General features: G+C 39.6%; 1 protein-coding gene across 1 annotated transcript in view; it reads left to right on the forward strand.

Moving 5' to 3' along the window:
* Positions 1-13799, forward strand: part of DOCK10 (dedicator of cytokinesis 10) — a 194811-nt gene that overhangs the window by 29867 nt on the left and 151145 nt on the right. Inside the window, exon 3 of the mRNA XM_011995068.1 lies at positions 1173-1262. Within this exon, the coding sequence (XP_011850458.1) occupies positions 1173-1262 (90 nt within the window). The remainder of the gene's footprint in view (positions 1-1172; positions 1263-13799) is intronic.

Below are 13799 nucleotides of genomic sequence, written 5' to 3' on the forward strand. Positions count from 1 at the left end.
GATGTGCAATATATGAAATCTCAGCTGTTGGTACCATGGATGTCACAGACTCATGACCTGAGCATCCCTGTAACTACTGAGGTGCACAGACTAAAGGAAGCAGATGACTGGAAGTGGAAACTTGCTGTTTTAGGGCATTTCATTCTTCTGTGCTTCATGGGCTGAAGACATATAAGAGGCAATAACCTATGAAATTCTGTTTTAGATGTTTTGTTTTAAGAAGTACTTTATATAATAATTAATATGTATTCATTTAAAAGAATATTGTTTATTGAGCATGGAAGTTGAAAAATAGATGGCTTATTTCAGCAAAAATAAAGACACCAAAAACACAACCTCTTTTTTTCAAGGTTCAGATTCGCTAAACACTCCTTCTTCCTTCCTACCCCTAACTACGACTGTATGTGCACACGCACAGGCACACGCACACACGCACAGTTAGCTTCTAAAAGGGACTGTGTTTATCCTTTGATATTTGAGATCATTTACAATATTATTCAAATAATGCTGATTTTGTAAGTTTTCTTCTTCATTTCAAATTTATTTTAGCCTTAGCAGCAATAATAAAAAAGATTCCACTTCGGGAGGCCGAGGCGGGTGGATTACCTGAGGTCAGGAGTTCAGGACCAGTCTGGCCAACACATGATGAAACCTCGTCTCTACGAAAACATATAAAAATTAGCTGGGGGTGGTGGTGGGCACCTGTAATCCCAGCTGTTAGGGAGGCTGCAACAGGAGAATCGCTTGAACCCGGGAGGCGGAGGTTGCAGTGAGCCGAGATCACACCGTTGCACTCCAGCCTGGGCGACAGAGCAAGACTCCGTCTCAAAAAAAAAAAAAAAAAAAGATTCCAATAGAAATAAGCTAAATTGGAAACATACAGATGCCTACATTTTTGTTTTCTGCAAAGGCAGAAACAGCTTAAAACTATGAGCTGCAGTAAAAACAGTCACTGTTGTAAAAATACTCGTACTGGTAATCAAATAAATGTCTGCATCTTCTCTCCTACAGATTAAATTGGGAAGAACTACAGAAGTACTTCTGTCTTCTGTTAACTTTAAATAACTTTAAATACTAAGATCTAAAAGACTTCCCTTTTGTGTTTTCAGTGTGCTAGTGTGCTCAACACTTCTACGCTGGAGGACTCAATTTCTTTTCATTGTTCGTTTCAGGCAGCCACAGTTTCCTGGGATATCCGCACGTTGTACTCAACAGTACCTGAAGATGCAGAGCACAAGGCAGAAAATTTACTGGTGAAGGAGGTAAATGTGATGCTTCCAATGTTTTATTTATAAGACTTTTGCTTTTTCCCAGGGGATTCTCAATGCAATTTACTATTATTATCTTCCTCTCATTTTCAATAGATAATTCCAAATATTCTAACTAGTGGATGTCCTTTTTTTTTTTTTTTGTGGGGGGGAGGTCCTCACTCTGTCACCCAGGCTCGGAGTGTGGTGGCACCACCTCTGCTCAGAGCAGCCTCCACCTCCCGGGTTCAAGCAATTCTTGTGCTTCAGCCTCCGCAGTAGCTGGGATTACAGGCACACACCATCATGCCTGGCTAATTTTTGTATTTTCGGTAGAGACAGGGTTTTGCCATGTTGGCCAGGCTGCTCTCGAACTCTTGACCTCAAGTGATCCACCTACCTCAGCTTCCTGAAGTGCTGGGATTACAGGCATGAGCCACTGTGCCTGGCCCTAGTGGATGTCTTTCAATCTTCATTACTTGTCAGATGACTCTCCATCTTCCTCTTAATCATTTCACATTATTTGGTGACTGTTCAAGTTTTAGATTTTTCTTTTTGTTTTTAATTAACTTAAAACCCCCAAGTCGAGAAAGATGTAAGTATTCCCAATACAAAGATTTGATTTAATTTTATTTATGTAGATTGAGCCTTAGGAGCAGCCATACTACATGAGAATTTTGGATGATGGAGTTCTTATTTGAAGATGTATCTCTTTTTAGGACTAACTATGGAAATAGTTAATGGTAACACCCTGTAGACAGCTTGAAGGGACTATATTAGACCATTATTGCATTGCTATAAAGAAATACCTGATACTGGGTAATTTATAAAGAAAAGAGGTTTAATTTGCTCACGTTTCTGCAGGCTGTCCAGGAAGCATGGTACTGGCATCTGCTTGGTTTCTAGGGAGGCCTCAGGAAGCTTACTCTCATGGTTGAAGGCAAAGTGGGAGCAGGCATGTCATGGAGTGAAAGCCTGGAGTGGGCGGTGCCACACACTTCTTTTATTTTTTTATTTTTATTTATTTATTTATTTATTTATTTATTTGAGACAGAGTCTTGGTTTGTCGCCCAGGCTGGAGTGCAGTGTCATGATCTCAGCTCACTGCAACTTCCGCTTCCCAGGTTCAAGCGATTCTCCTGCCTCACCCTCCTGAGTAGCTGGGATTATAGGAGCCCACCACCATGCCTGGCTAATTTTTCTTTTTTTTTTTTTTTTTTTTATTTTTTTTTTTTTTTTTTTTTGACGGAGTCTCGCTCTGTCACCCAGGTTGGAGTGCAGTTGCGCAATCTTGGCTCACTGCAAGCTCTATCTCCCAGGTTCATGCCATTCTCCTGCCTCAGCCTCCCGAGTAGCTGGGACTACAGGCACACACCACCACGCCTGGCTAATTTTTTTTTTTTTTTTTTTTTTTTGACGGAGTCTCGCTCTGTCGCTCAGGCTGGAGTACAGTGGCACGATCTCAGCTCACTGTAAGCTCTATCTCCCAGGTTCATGCCATTCTCCTGCCTCAGCCTCCCGAGTAGCTGGGACTACAGGCACACACCACCACGCCTGGCTAATTTTTTTATTTTTATTTTTTGTATTTTTAGTAAAGACGGGGTTTCACCATGTTAACCAGGATGGTCTCTATCTCCTGACCTCATGGTCCGCCCACCTTGGCCTCCCAAAGTGTTGGGATTACAGGCATAAGCCACCGCGCCTGGCCACGCCAGGCTAACTTTTGTATTTTTAGTAGAGATGGGGTTTCACCATGTTGGCTAGGCTGGTTTCAAACTCCTGACCTCAAGTGATCTGCCCACCTCGGCCTCCCAAAGTTCTGGGATTAAAGGCATGAGCCACTGTGCCCGGCCAAATGGCCAGATCTCATGTGAACTCAGAGCTAGGGCTCATGTATCACCAAGGGGATGGCACAAGCCTTTCATGAGGGATCCACCCCCATGATGCAAACGCCTCCCACCAGGCCACACCTTCAACATTGGAGATTACATTTCAACATGAGATTTGGATGGGAACACATAGCTAAACTACATCAAGGACTGATGGAACATCTCTGAGTATAGCATTGACTTGCATTTTATTGGTGTGTAAGAGGCCTACAAAACGGCTTATTTTTCTTCTAACCAGACTCCAGGCAGCTTTAGAGCAGGAATTGAGCCAGTGCATAGCAGCTACTTAGCAGATGTTTACTGAATAAATAAACGATGCTTATCCTTTCCTTATAGAAAATATGGTGATACAATTTAGCCCAGCACAGGTCAAACTGAAAGTAGTGGAATCTAAGTTCAATCTTGAACCCTGAGAAAGTGGTGTGTGTGTCCCAACAAGGAATTCATTAAAGCTGCATACAATAGCAATATCTTTTCTCGGGTCTTAACATATTTATGTTATATAAGCTAGCCTTATTAGTGTACATATTAATATTAATATGACTGTACATTTTTCTGTTGTACTGTTCAATTCAGATCATTGTTTTATCGGTCTTTTTTTCCCAATTCCATTATTTTGTATGTATTTCCCAAAGTTCACATTGCATTACAATACCTTTTAAGGAGATAGAAAAAAGAAAAAATGCAGACTCAGATAACATCAGGATATCTGAGAATACTGTTTTCCCATTTACTGATAAAAATAGTGTGTGATATCAGTACAATAATATTTTGTTTAGAGTTGCCTTAGAGAAAGTCTTAGCATACGGTAGGGTGTCACTATTCTTAAGAAAAAGCTGGCAAATAATTTTTATACCAGACAATCAGACTTATTGAAACCTACAATAAATATGTGTTAACTTAGGCAGGATTTGACATTTTTATGACACTGACTTCCCAACAGGGAACTTTAACCAGGTCTTATGCGTTCTTCAGAAATACATTGCATTTTCTTCATAAAGATCTTTAACTTTGTTGTAAAATTTATTCCAAGGTCCTTACCATTTTGTCACAAATGTGAGTGGAATTTTAAAATTCCATTTCTTTTTCTTACTGTTAATTACTTAATGAATTAATTCTTACTGTTAATTACTGATATTTTTAAAAAGCTGTTGATGTCCTAATATAAATAACTAGCTCTTATCCTAATAGTTCGTATTTAATTTCTTAGGTGTATAGGAGTAAACAATTAAAATTTTCTTCTTTTCTAACAAGAATATTGTTTCTTTGATTTTTATCTTATTCTATTATTTTATATCCCTAAAACAATATTGAATAATAATGCTAATACCAGGCAGTATGTCTTATTCTTGAATTTAGGGGGAGACTTTAGTATCTTTCACCCTTTATGAAAGACGGTGTTTTATGTTCATTTCTGGCATTTATTGTATTTTAAAAGGTGTCTTTCTATGAAATTTTAGGGTGTTTATAAAGACTGGCTGCCCTGTTATCACATGCATATGTATCCTATTAATACAACAGCTTTTCTGTTTTAGTTAGCACTGTAATAAAATCAATGGGCTGTTGTCCTATGGATCCCTACTTGTATTTCTGGTATAACTTTCTACTTCAAGTTGTATTATTACCTTAATACCGTGTTGTCTTCTAATTGTTTTTACTTTATTTCAAATTTTGGAGTTGATATTATGAGTGAAATTTGGCTCTAGTTTTCTTTTTTCCTTTGGTATTAGAGAGATGCTAGCTTTAAAAAATAAATTGGGGCACTCTACATCTTTTTCTGTGTTCTGGAATGAACAGATAAACAAGTGAAACAAAAAATATCTAGAACAAATTTAAGGACATAATATTATTTAAGAGATAGTAAAGATGGCACTTCAAAGTCTCCGGGGAAGAGTGGACAATTCAACAAACACTACTCAACTATCCATTTTGGAAGAAAATAAAGTTGTGTCCGTATCTCATATTACATACAAAAATAAATTCCAGATGAATAAAATAATCTAAGTTTTAAAAGCAAAAGTTATAGGCCGGGTGCGATGGCTCACGCCTGTAATCCCAGCACTTTGGGAGGCCGAGGCGGGTGAATCATGAGGTCGGAAGATTGAGACTATCTGGCTAACACGGTGAAACCCCGTCTCTACTAAAAATACAAAAAAAAACCCAAAAATTAGCCGGATTTGGTGGCGGGTGCCTGTAGTCCCAACTACTTGGCAGGGGGAGGCCAGAGAATAGTGTGAACCCGGGAGGCGGAGCTTGCAGTGAGCTGAAATCATGCCACTGCACTCCAGCCTGGGCAACAGAGCCAGACTCTGTCTCAAATAAATAAATAAACAAACAAACAAACAAACAAACAAAATAAAAATAAAGGTTATAAAAATGTAGGAAAACATTTCTAAGTGGGAAGTTAGGGAAAACTGACAGATTTAACCAAACAAAACATTCAAATTTGTATATGATGAATATATGGTACCATAAACAGAGTCAAAAGAAAATATTTAATCAGAGAAATCATTTGTAACTCATTATATCTTTTGCTGAACACACACTCACTCACACACACTCACCTGTAAATACATACATTCCTAGTATTCAAAATCCTGCAAATTAATTTAAAAAAAGATAACCCGAGAAAATATGAGCAAAAGAGATGGGCAGTCTGTTTAAAAGAAGAAATGCAGTTGGCTAAGAGGCATACAAGGTCGCTCAGGCTCACTAGTAGTCACGGAAATAGAAATTAAAAGAACAATTTTAGGGAAGAAAAATTTTAAGACAAACACCATTTAGCAATGGTAACAATACAGTGAAAGAAACACTGTCACATGATGTTTGAAGTACTCACATCTCTAACTTTTGAAATGTAATTCACAAGTATTTTTAAAGCAGCATATATCAACATACAAATGCATAGTAATGAAAACACCCTTGGGAATAAAGATCTAATTAACAGACATGTATGCTGCATTGGAAATTTTGAATTATCAATTAATAAGGGTGAGGCTAAAATTTTTTTTCACATTTGTATTTTGTAATAATATAAAACAAATAAAAAATCATACCTATTTAAATAGCTTAGTTTTGATGCCCATGGTTTTTTTTTTTTTTTTTTTTTTTCTGAGATGGAGTCTTTCCTCTGTCACTCAGGCTGGAGTGCAGTGGCACGATCTCTGCTCACTGCATCCTCCGCCTCTCAGGTTCAAGCAATTTTCCTGCTTTAGCCTGCTGAGTAGTTGGGGTTGCAGGCACCTGCCAGCATGCCTGGCTAATTTTTGTATTTTTAGTAGAGATGGGGTTTCACCATGTTGGCCACACTGTTCTCAAACTCCTCACCCTCAAGTGATCCACCCACCTCAGCCTCCCAAAGTGCTGGGATTACAGGTGTGAGCCACCACGCCCGCCCTGATGCCCATAATACATTGTTAGGAGAAAAAAGCAAGTCACAGAATTGTAGTATGATATCATGAAAGATATAAAACCTATACATATATACATAAATATGTTTATATTAGGCTAGGAAAAGGATAAAAGAATGCACACATCAAACTCATAACGTTGGCTACCTCACAAGTTTGGGACTCTAGTGGGAGGGGAGAGATTGATTTTCAACATATGTAATTCTCTTTTGTTGTGATATTACACATAAATTTTGTAATTTAAAAGCTATTTTGGAAAAATTAGTTAGAATATATTTTTAGTAGAGACGGGGGAGCTGGGCATGGTGGTTCACACCTGTAATCCCAGCACTTTGGTAGGACGAGGAGAGTGCATCACCTGAGCTCAGAAGTTCGAGACCAGCCTGACCAACATGGTGAAACCCCATCTCTACTAAAACACAAAATTACTGGGGCGTAGTGGCACATGCCTGTAATCCCAGCTACTTGGGAGGCTGAGGCAGGAGAATCGCTTGAACCTAGGAGGCGGAGGTTGCAGTGATGTGAGATCGCATCATTGCACTCCAGCCTGGGCAACAAGAGCAAAACTCCCTCTCAAAAAAGAAAAAAAAAAAAAAAGTATTTTTAAATGCTGCCAGAATTGGAAGCAATTGAAGCCTGTTGCCTAAACTTGTCTGCAAAAATTAAAACTCCAACATAATTCTTCAAGTCATTAGATAATTACCTAAAAGACTACTTCAGATTCTTTCTTTTTAATTATTGTTTTAGTTTGCTGATGAAAATGGCATGTGGAGCACTCAAAACCTCATGCGTGTCTTGCTTTAGGATTCCACCTGCTGGGCTTGTCTTTCAGTCATAGAAGTCAATTACATTCAGCAAAGACAGTCCATTCTCAGTCATTTTTAATCCAACTACTACAGATTTATAAATGTTTCTATCATTTTAGGGACTTTTCATTTCATGCTCCTTTTGCCCTCTTTGGGTGTGTGTGTATATAGCATTTGTGTATTTCCAATTTTCAGCAGTTTCCAATTGCTCTTACATGAACAAGTGTTCCCAGCTCGTGGCTCTGGGTCTCTAGAACCCAAGGCTTTCGGAGCCTTGGATTTGGCTGCCAGCCTCCTTCAGCTCCCACATATTAACACTGCCTCATTTTATTGCCAGGCATGCTTTCAAGATAGGGCCAATTATCCCGAACTCTAAATTCTGGGACCATTCAGAACCTCCACCCCCAATCTCTAGATCCAACCAAGGTTTCAAGTGTAGCTACTTTTCCAGGGGAAAGATGACATGAAAAGCAGATAACTGGATCCATACAACACAAGAGACTTCGAATGACTATTCTAGGGTTCCCAGAGGCCTTCGGTGTTGCTTGTGTTTCAAGAGCTTCTACCTCACAACTTCAAATGTCCAGATAGATCTTTTCATCTATCTGTTCTCTGAGACTGTCACCTTCAGCTGAGGAAAAGTTGACCACAAAATTTGCCTTTATTTTATTATTGCTCCTGGGGGGAAATTTCTCACCTTCACTTTTGTTCCCGCCTTAATTCCTTTTCAACTGCTCGTAGCTTTCTTTTCTCTCTTGTATCAGCATCTTACTTCTCTAAGAACTGCTTCAAGGAGAAACCAAGTAGAGTGCCTTTCGCCCTAGATCCCAAATACCTGCTAAACTTTTATGTTGCAAAGCTCAGTACAGAACATTCGACTCTCTTGGGCAACATGAATGAATCTTCTGATCATATTTTTTCTCAAATGTATGGATCTAAAATAGGAAAAAAAAATAAAGGAGGAAGCCTGGGACAAAACTATTTTATTCCCTGCTAATTTTTCTGTGTCACTAGTACTGAAAACCCTGCAAAAACTCCCATAGTAGTCCTTGATTTTAAGGATAAAGATAAAGTGAAACCTGTGTTTTATCGGATGGGAAGAAGATAAACCCTACTTACAAGTATCCCATGATGATAATGGAACATGAATAGTCAGGCCTGGAGACAGCAGATAAAAAGAAAGAGGTCACCAAAGAGCTGGGCTAAGACTGAGAAATAGTCCCAGAGAATTACACTGCAAAAAGTCTTAACCCCAATTGCTAATAGCAGCTAACCTTTATTGACTACTTACTTTGTGCCAGATACACTTCTAAGCCCTTTACTTGTAGCAATTACAAACATATGTTTGTTATTATCATCATTATCACCTTTTAATAACAAGGAAACTATGTCATAGAAGCATTAAGAAATTTGCCCAGCCAGCGTTAGACAGCCAGGAATAGACAGATCCAACATCTGGACATATGCCACCAGCCCCGCCCCTGGGCTCCTAACTGCGATGCTAACTGCCAATAGGGTATTTTGCTATAAAATTGCTATGTTCCTCTGGAAAGAAAACTTCTCCCAGTCTTCACCCTCACAGCCCCACTGTGGTTTCTGCTCAGGTGACTCTGATGCATAGTCAGTGGACCACGCTTTCAGGAACGTTGGCTGGATTTTTGAAACTAGATTATGCTGGCACTGAAATGAATTCATTGACGTTTGTAGAGCTTTGCAGAAACACTTGCTTGACCTACCGCAAGTGTATTAAGCAACCTTATTGGTCCACCCTGTGCTAAATTGCCCTGCGGCTCCCTGTGGGGTGGCAAGGGCAAATACCATGGTTGCTAGACAACAGATTGGCAAGACACTAGTCTCAACACATCCAGCTCGGTAAAAGATTTGAGTTTTCTCTCACTGCTCTCTACTTTGACAATTCTCAGCTTCTTTTGAAAGGCATTAGGCATTCTTTTTTTAAAAATCTTGAATGACGTCATATTTTAATGGGAGTTCACTAAAATGAACAGCTTCTTCCTTTCTGTTTTATCTGTTATTAATTCTCCTCCCTGTCTCTTAAATGTAAAATTAAACATTCGCCACACAAAAGCATAGGCTTATTTCACATCTTTTAAAACACTGCATGTTAACATCAAGCTCTAGCTGCATACATATTTGCTTATACATTGTGTGTATGTGAAAACTTTAGAGAACTCTGTGAAATAGGTGTTATTACCTCATCTTACAGCCTAGAAAATGGGCTCTGAATGTATAACGAACTTGCTCAATTTCACACAGAGCCAAAATTAAGGTTCTGCTATCTTTGACATCATATTCCATGTTCTTACACATTTTCTCATCTCTGGTCCTTTGATAAGTTCCTTTATACCACATGCTCACTAGCCTGACTGGATGAGGGTATTTCCACTCCTCACAAGGGAACGTATCCTTCATTTTGGCAAACTATTAACCTTTCTGCCTGTTTTTCCATCTTTAAATAGGGATATTAAAAATCCCAATGCTGTGATTCTGAAAATAAATATAGCAATAGTATGAAAACATTTGGAAAACAACTACTGGAGAGCATTGACTTTATCTGAATCTCGTAAGTGGCTTAAAATGAGCATCCATAACCATAAAAAATATCTAAACACTTCCGTGATAAAACAAGCACTACTCCCACAAGGGGTTTGAGGAGGAGAGGGGGGCAATTAAAGGGATCTAGAAATAGGATGCAAACTTCCTAAGCAAAACTTTTACAACGAAGTTTTTATTTTAATATACACAAAGGGATCATATAAAGTCGGAAGAAAGCTCAGCACACTAATTAAAACTAAGCTCTTGGTTCAGTCTCTCTTAACAAAAGGAGATGAGGGAGCAGAGAACTGAGAATAATACAGTGGCTCAAGAAGGAACAAAGGTCTAGGGACCACTTCAGCTGAATGGCTGAGAGAAATACTGACAAAGTACTAAGGTAGCAAGTTACTCTGACAACAAAGCCCTCTCTGATTTCTGGAAACCAACCCTGCTGCAAGAGCAGAATAATGATGAAGTGAGGAGAAAGTAACGAATTCGAGAATCCAAGTCTCAGTTTGGTCATGGCATAAAACTCTTGGGGACTTAGGCGGTATGATAACATTGAAAGAACAGAAGCAGGCTGGGTGCAGTGGCTCATACCAGTAATCCCAGCACTTTGGGAACCCAAGGCAAGAAGATTGCTTGATCTCAGGAGTTCAAGACCAGCCCGGGCCATATAGTGAGACCCCCATCTCTAAAAAAAAAAAAAAAAAAAAAAAAACTTAATTAGCTGGGCATGATGGTGTGCACCTGTAGTCCCAGCTACTCAGGAGGCTGATGCAGGAGGATGGCTTGAGCTCGGGAATTCGAGACCTCATGATTGAGCCATGCGTATGCCCCTGAGCTTCAGCGTGGGCAACAGAGTAAGACTCTGTCTGTAGAAAAATAAAAAAGAATAAAAGCAAATACTTATCTCTACAACCACATCTACACATGTACACACACACACACACACACACACAATGATGATTATGTACTGTCTTCATCCAAATAACACTAGGTTACCAGAGCGAGGAAAAGTTCAGATTTTAAGCAAGGGGTTCAAACCAGAAATGAATTCTGGAAAGGAAAAAACAAAAATGAAAACAGGACCTAAGACTAAATGGTAAATACAAATATGATTTAAGGTGAAGTAAATGTTGAAATCTCTAGTTGTCCATAAAAAATTCACACACACACACACACACACACCCCCCTCATTTAAATCAGGGCAGAAGCCAACATTATGTAGGTTTAGAATGTTCTGTAAAAGGCTAGGTCTGTTCCTAAGTGTCTCACACACACAGAAACACACACACACACACACACACACATTCAGAGTCTTTAATTAGCTCATATCCATCAACACTGTCTTAGCAGGGGATATGAAATGAAACATTTCTAAAATGTATTTGACCATGTCGAAATTCTGTCCATTTACAGACAACATTCAGTAAATGTTGTTGAAATCTCTAGCTGTCCATAAAAAATTCACACACACACACACACACACACACACACCCCTCATTTAATCAGGGCAGAAGCCAACATTATGTAAATATAGAATGTTCTGCAACAGGCTAGGTCTGTTTCTAAGTGTCTCACACACACAGAAACACATACACACACACACACACACACATATTCAGAGTCTTTAATTAGCTAATATCCATCAAAACTGTCTTAGAAGGGGATATGAAATGAAACATTTCTAAAATATATTTGACCATGTAGAAATTCTGTCCATTTTTCTCCAAGTATCTTTAAGAAACACCTCTGAGAAATGCTAATGTGAATGTGATCCAAGGAGAATGCTAATGTGAATGTGATCCAAGGAGATCACCAGAAACTAGAGGCACAAAGTAGTTCGAGTAAAACAGAATCAACAATTAGGTGAACCTGGGTGTGCATTTCATTCAGGCTGATTCTAATGAAGAAAAACAAAATATTAAACCCTCCAGGAGATCAGATAAATTAGTTGCTTCTTTTCATGGCCAAACCTCTATTCTTAATTCTTATTGTTAGCATCGAAAATGTCTACCTATGTTCAGGGAGGTCATGCAGTTCTAAGACACAATTCTGCATAAGCCCCAGTGATGGTTGTTCTATGGTCTTACCCTCACACAGCAAATTATAAGTATAAATATTGTTACTCTCAAAGTCTGAAGTAATTAACAATGATCATAAACGTCAGTGTAATACTCTTTTAGCCCTTAAATTTCTCCCTTCATTCCCCTACCTAATTATCAGATTAGCCTTTCTCTTGTCCTAGGGGCAAATGTGTATCCAGTGGCATAAACGAGGTATCTAAGAATCTGCTAATTGCAATTCAGTTAGGTGGAGTTAATTATCTTTACAAAGAGTGAAATTATCTTTACAAAGAATGAAATTTACATAGAAATTTCCTCTCCCACTGATTTACTATTACTACAGATCACATTGTGTCAAAAGCTAAAGTGTATGTAACAAAGAGAATCAACCATTGGATGAAAGATTAGACGAGGTTCATTATCCAACATGGGCTTGAACACTGGCTAAACAGATGAAACTACATGGATGTAGCACAGTCCCTGCCCTCAAGCTGCATACCGTCAGGCAAGAAGTAACAGACCTCTGATTAGATTTCTACAACACACTCTGACAAGTACCCCCTGGAGTACTACTTTAAGATAAACAAGGCCGGACGTGGTAGCTCATGCCTGTAATCCCAGCACTTTTGGTAGGCTGAGGCATCAAGACCATCCTGGCTAACACGGTGAAACCCCATCTCTACTAAAAATACAAAAAAAGTAGCCGGGCATGGTGGTGGGTGCCTGTAGTCCCAACTACTCGGGAGGCTGAGGCAGAAGGGCATGAACCCGGGAGGTGGAGGTTGCAGTGAGTGGAGATCAACTTTGGGAGGCTGAGGCACGTGGATCACGAGGTCAGGAGATCGAGACCATCCTGGCTAACATGGTGAAACCCCGTCTCTACTAAAAATACAAAAAAAAGTAGCCGGGCATGGTGGTGGGTGCCTGTAGTCCCAGCTACTCGGGAGGCTGAGGCAGGAGAAGGGCATGAACCCGGGAGGCGCAGGTTGCAGTGAGCGGAGATCACACCACTGCACTTCAGCCTGTAAGACAGAGCAAGACTCCATCCCCCGCCCCCCAAAAAAGATAAACAAGGTCAGGTTTGCATGGCAGATGAAACAACTAAAAGCATACCACAGTATGGATTGGTTGGCTTGGGAAGGAGTAAGATTGAAGAAAAGTTGGACAGATAGGAGACTATTTGTTTTAATAGTCCAGGTGCATGATTACAAAGAGCTGTATGGCTATGCGATTATGGTACCAGTAAAGACCTATTAAGGAGATAGAATTGACAGGAGTTGGAGGCTGAAAATAAAGTAAAGAAGAGGAATGTGTTTATGATGACTCCCATAATTATGGCTTGGGCTACTACCTAGATGGTTGTGCCATTAATTTAAATAAGGTGCCCAGAAGAGAGTGAAGATTGCTGGAAGGATGAAGCAAGGAAGATAACCTCATTTGCCAACATGCAGAGAGAGACATCCAAGAAGACGATAAATATCTAGGTCTGAAGCACAGGAAAGTGTGGGCAGTTACTCTAGATTTGAAAACTGAAGCTTTAAACCTGGAAGAGTATGCCCATGAAAACCAGAGAACTGGACTGCAGCTGAGAAGGCAGCTCCCTGAGCCACAGTCTCACCAAGGGGCAGGCAAAGAGGACCCTGTGTAAGGAATGGAGGAGGAGTGGGCAGAGAGGAAAGCAGGGAACAAGGAGACATTGATATCTCAGAATTAAGGAAGAAGGGTCAATAGTGAGAGAAAGTGCATTAATGGCATAACATGCCAAAGAAGAATCAAGATGGGGGCTCACTGGATTTGGCAATTCAGGATTATTGGTGGTCTTTAG

Source organism: Mandrillus leucophaeus, unplaced genomic scaffold (assembly GCF_000951045.1).
Source record: "Mandrillus leucophaeus isolate KB7577 unplaced genomic scaffold, Mleu.le_1.0 Scaffold469, whole genome shotgun sequence".
NCBI lineage: Eukaryota > Metazoa > Chordata > Mammalia > Primates > Cercopithecidae > Mandrillus > Mandrillus leucophaeus.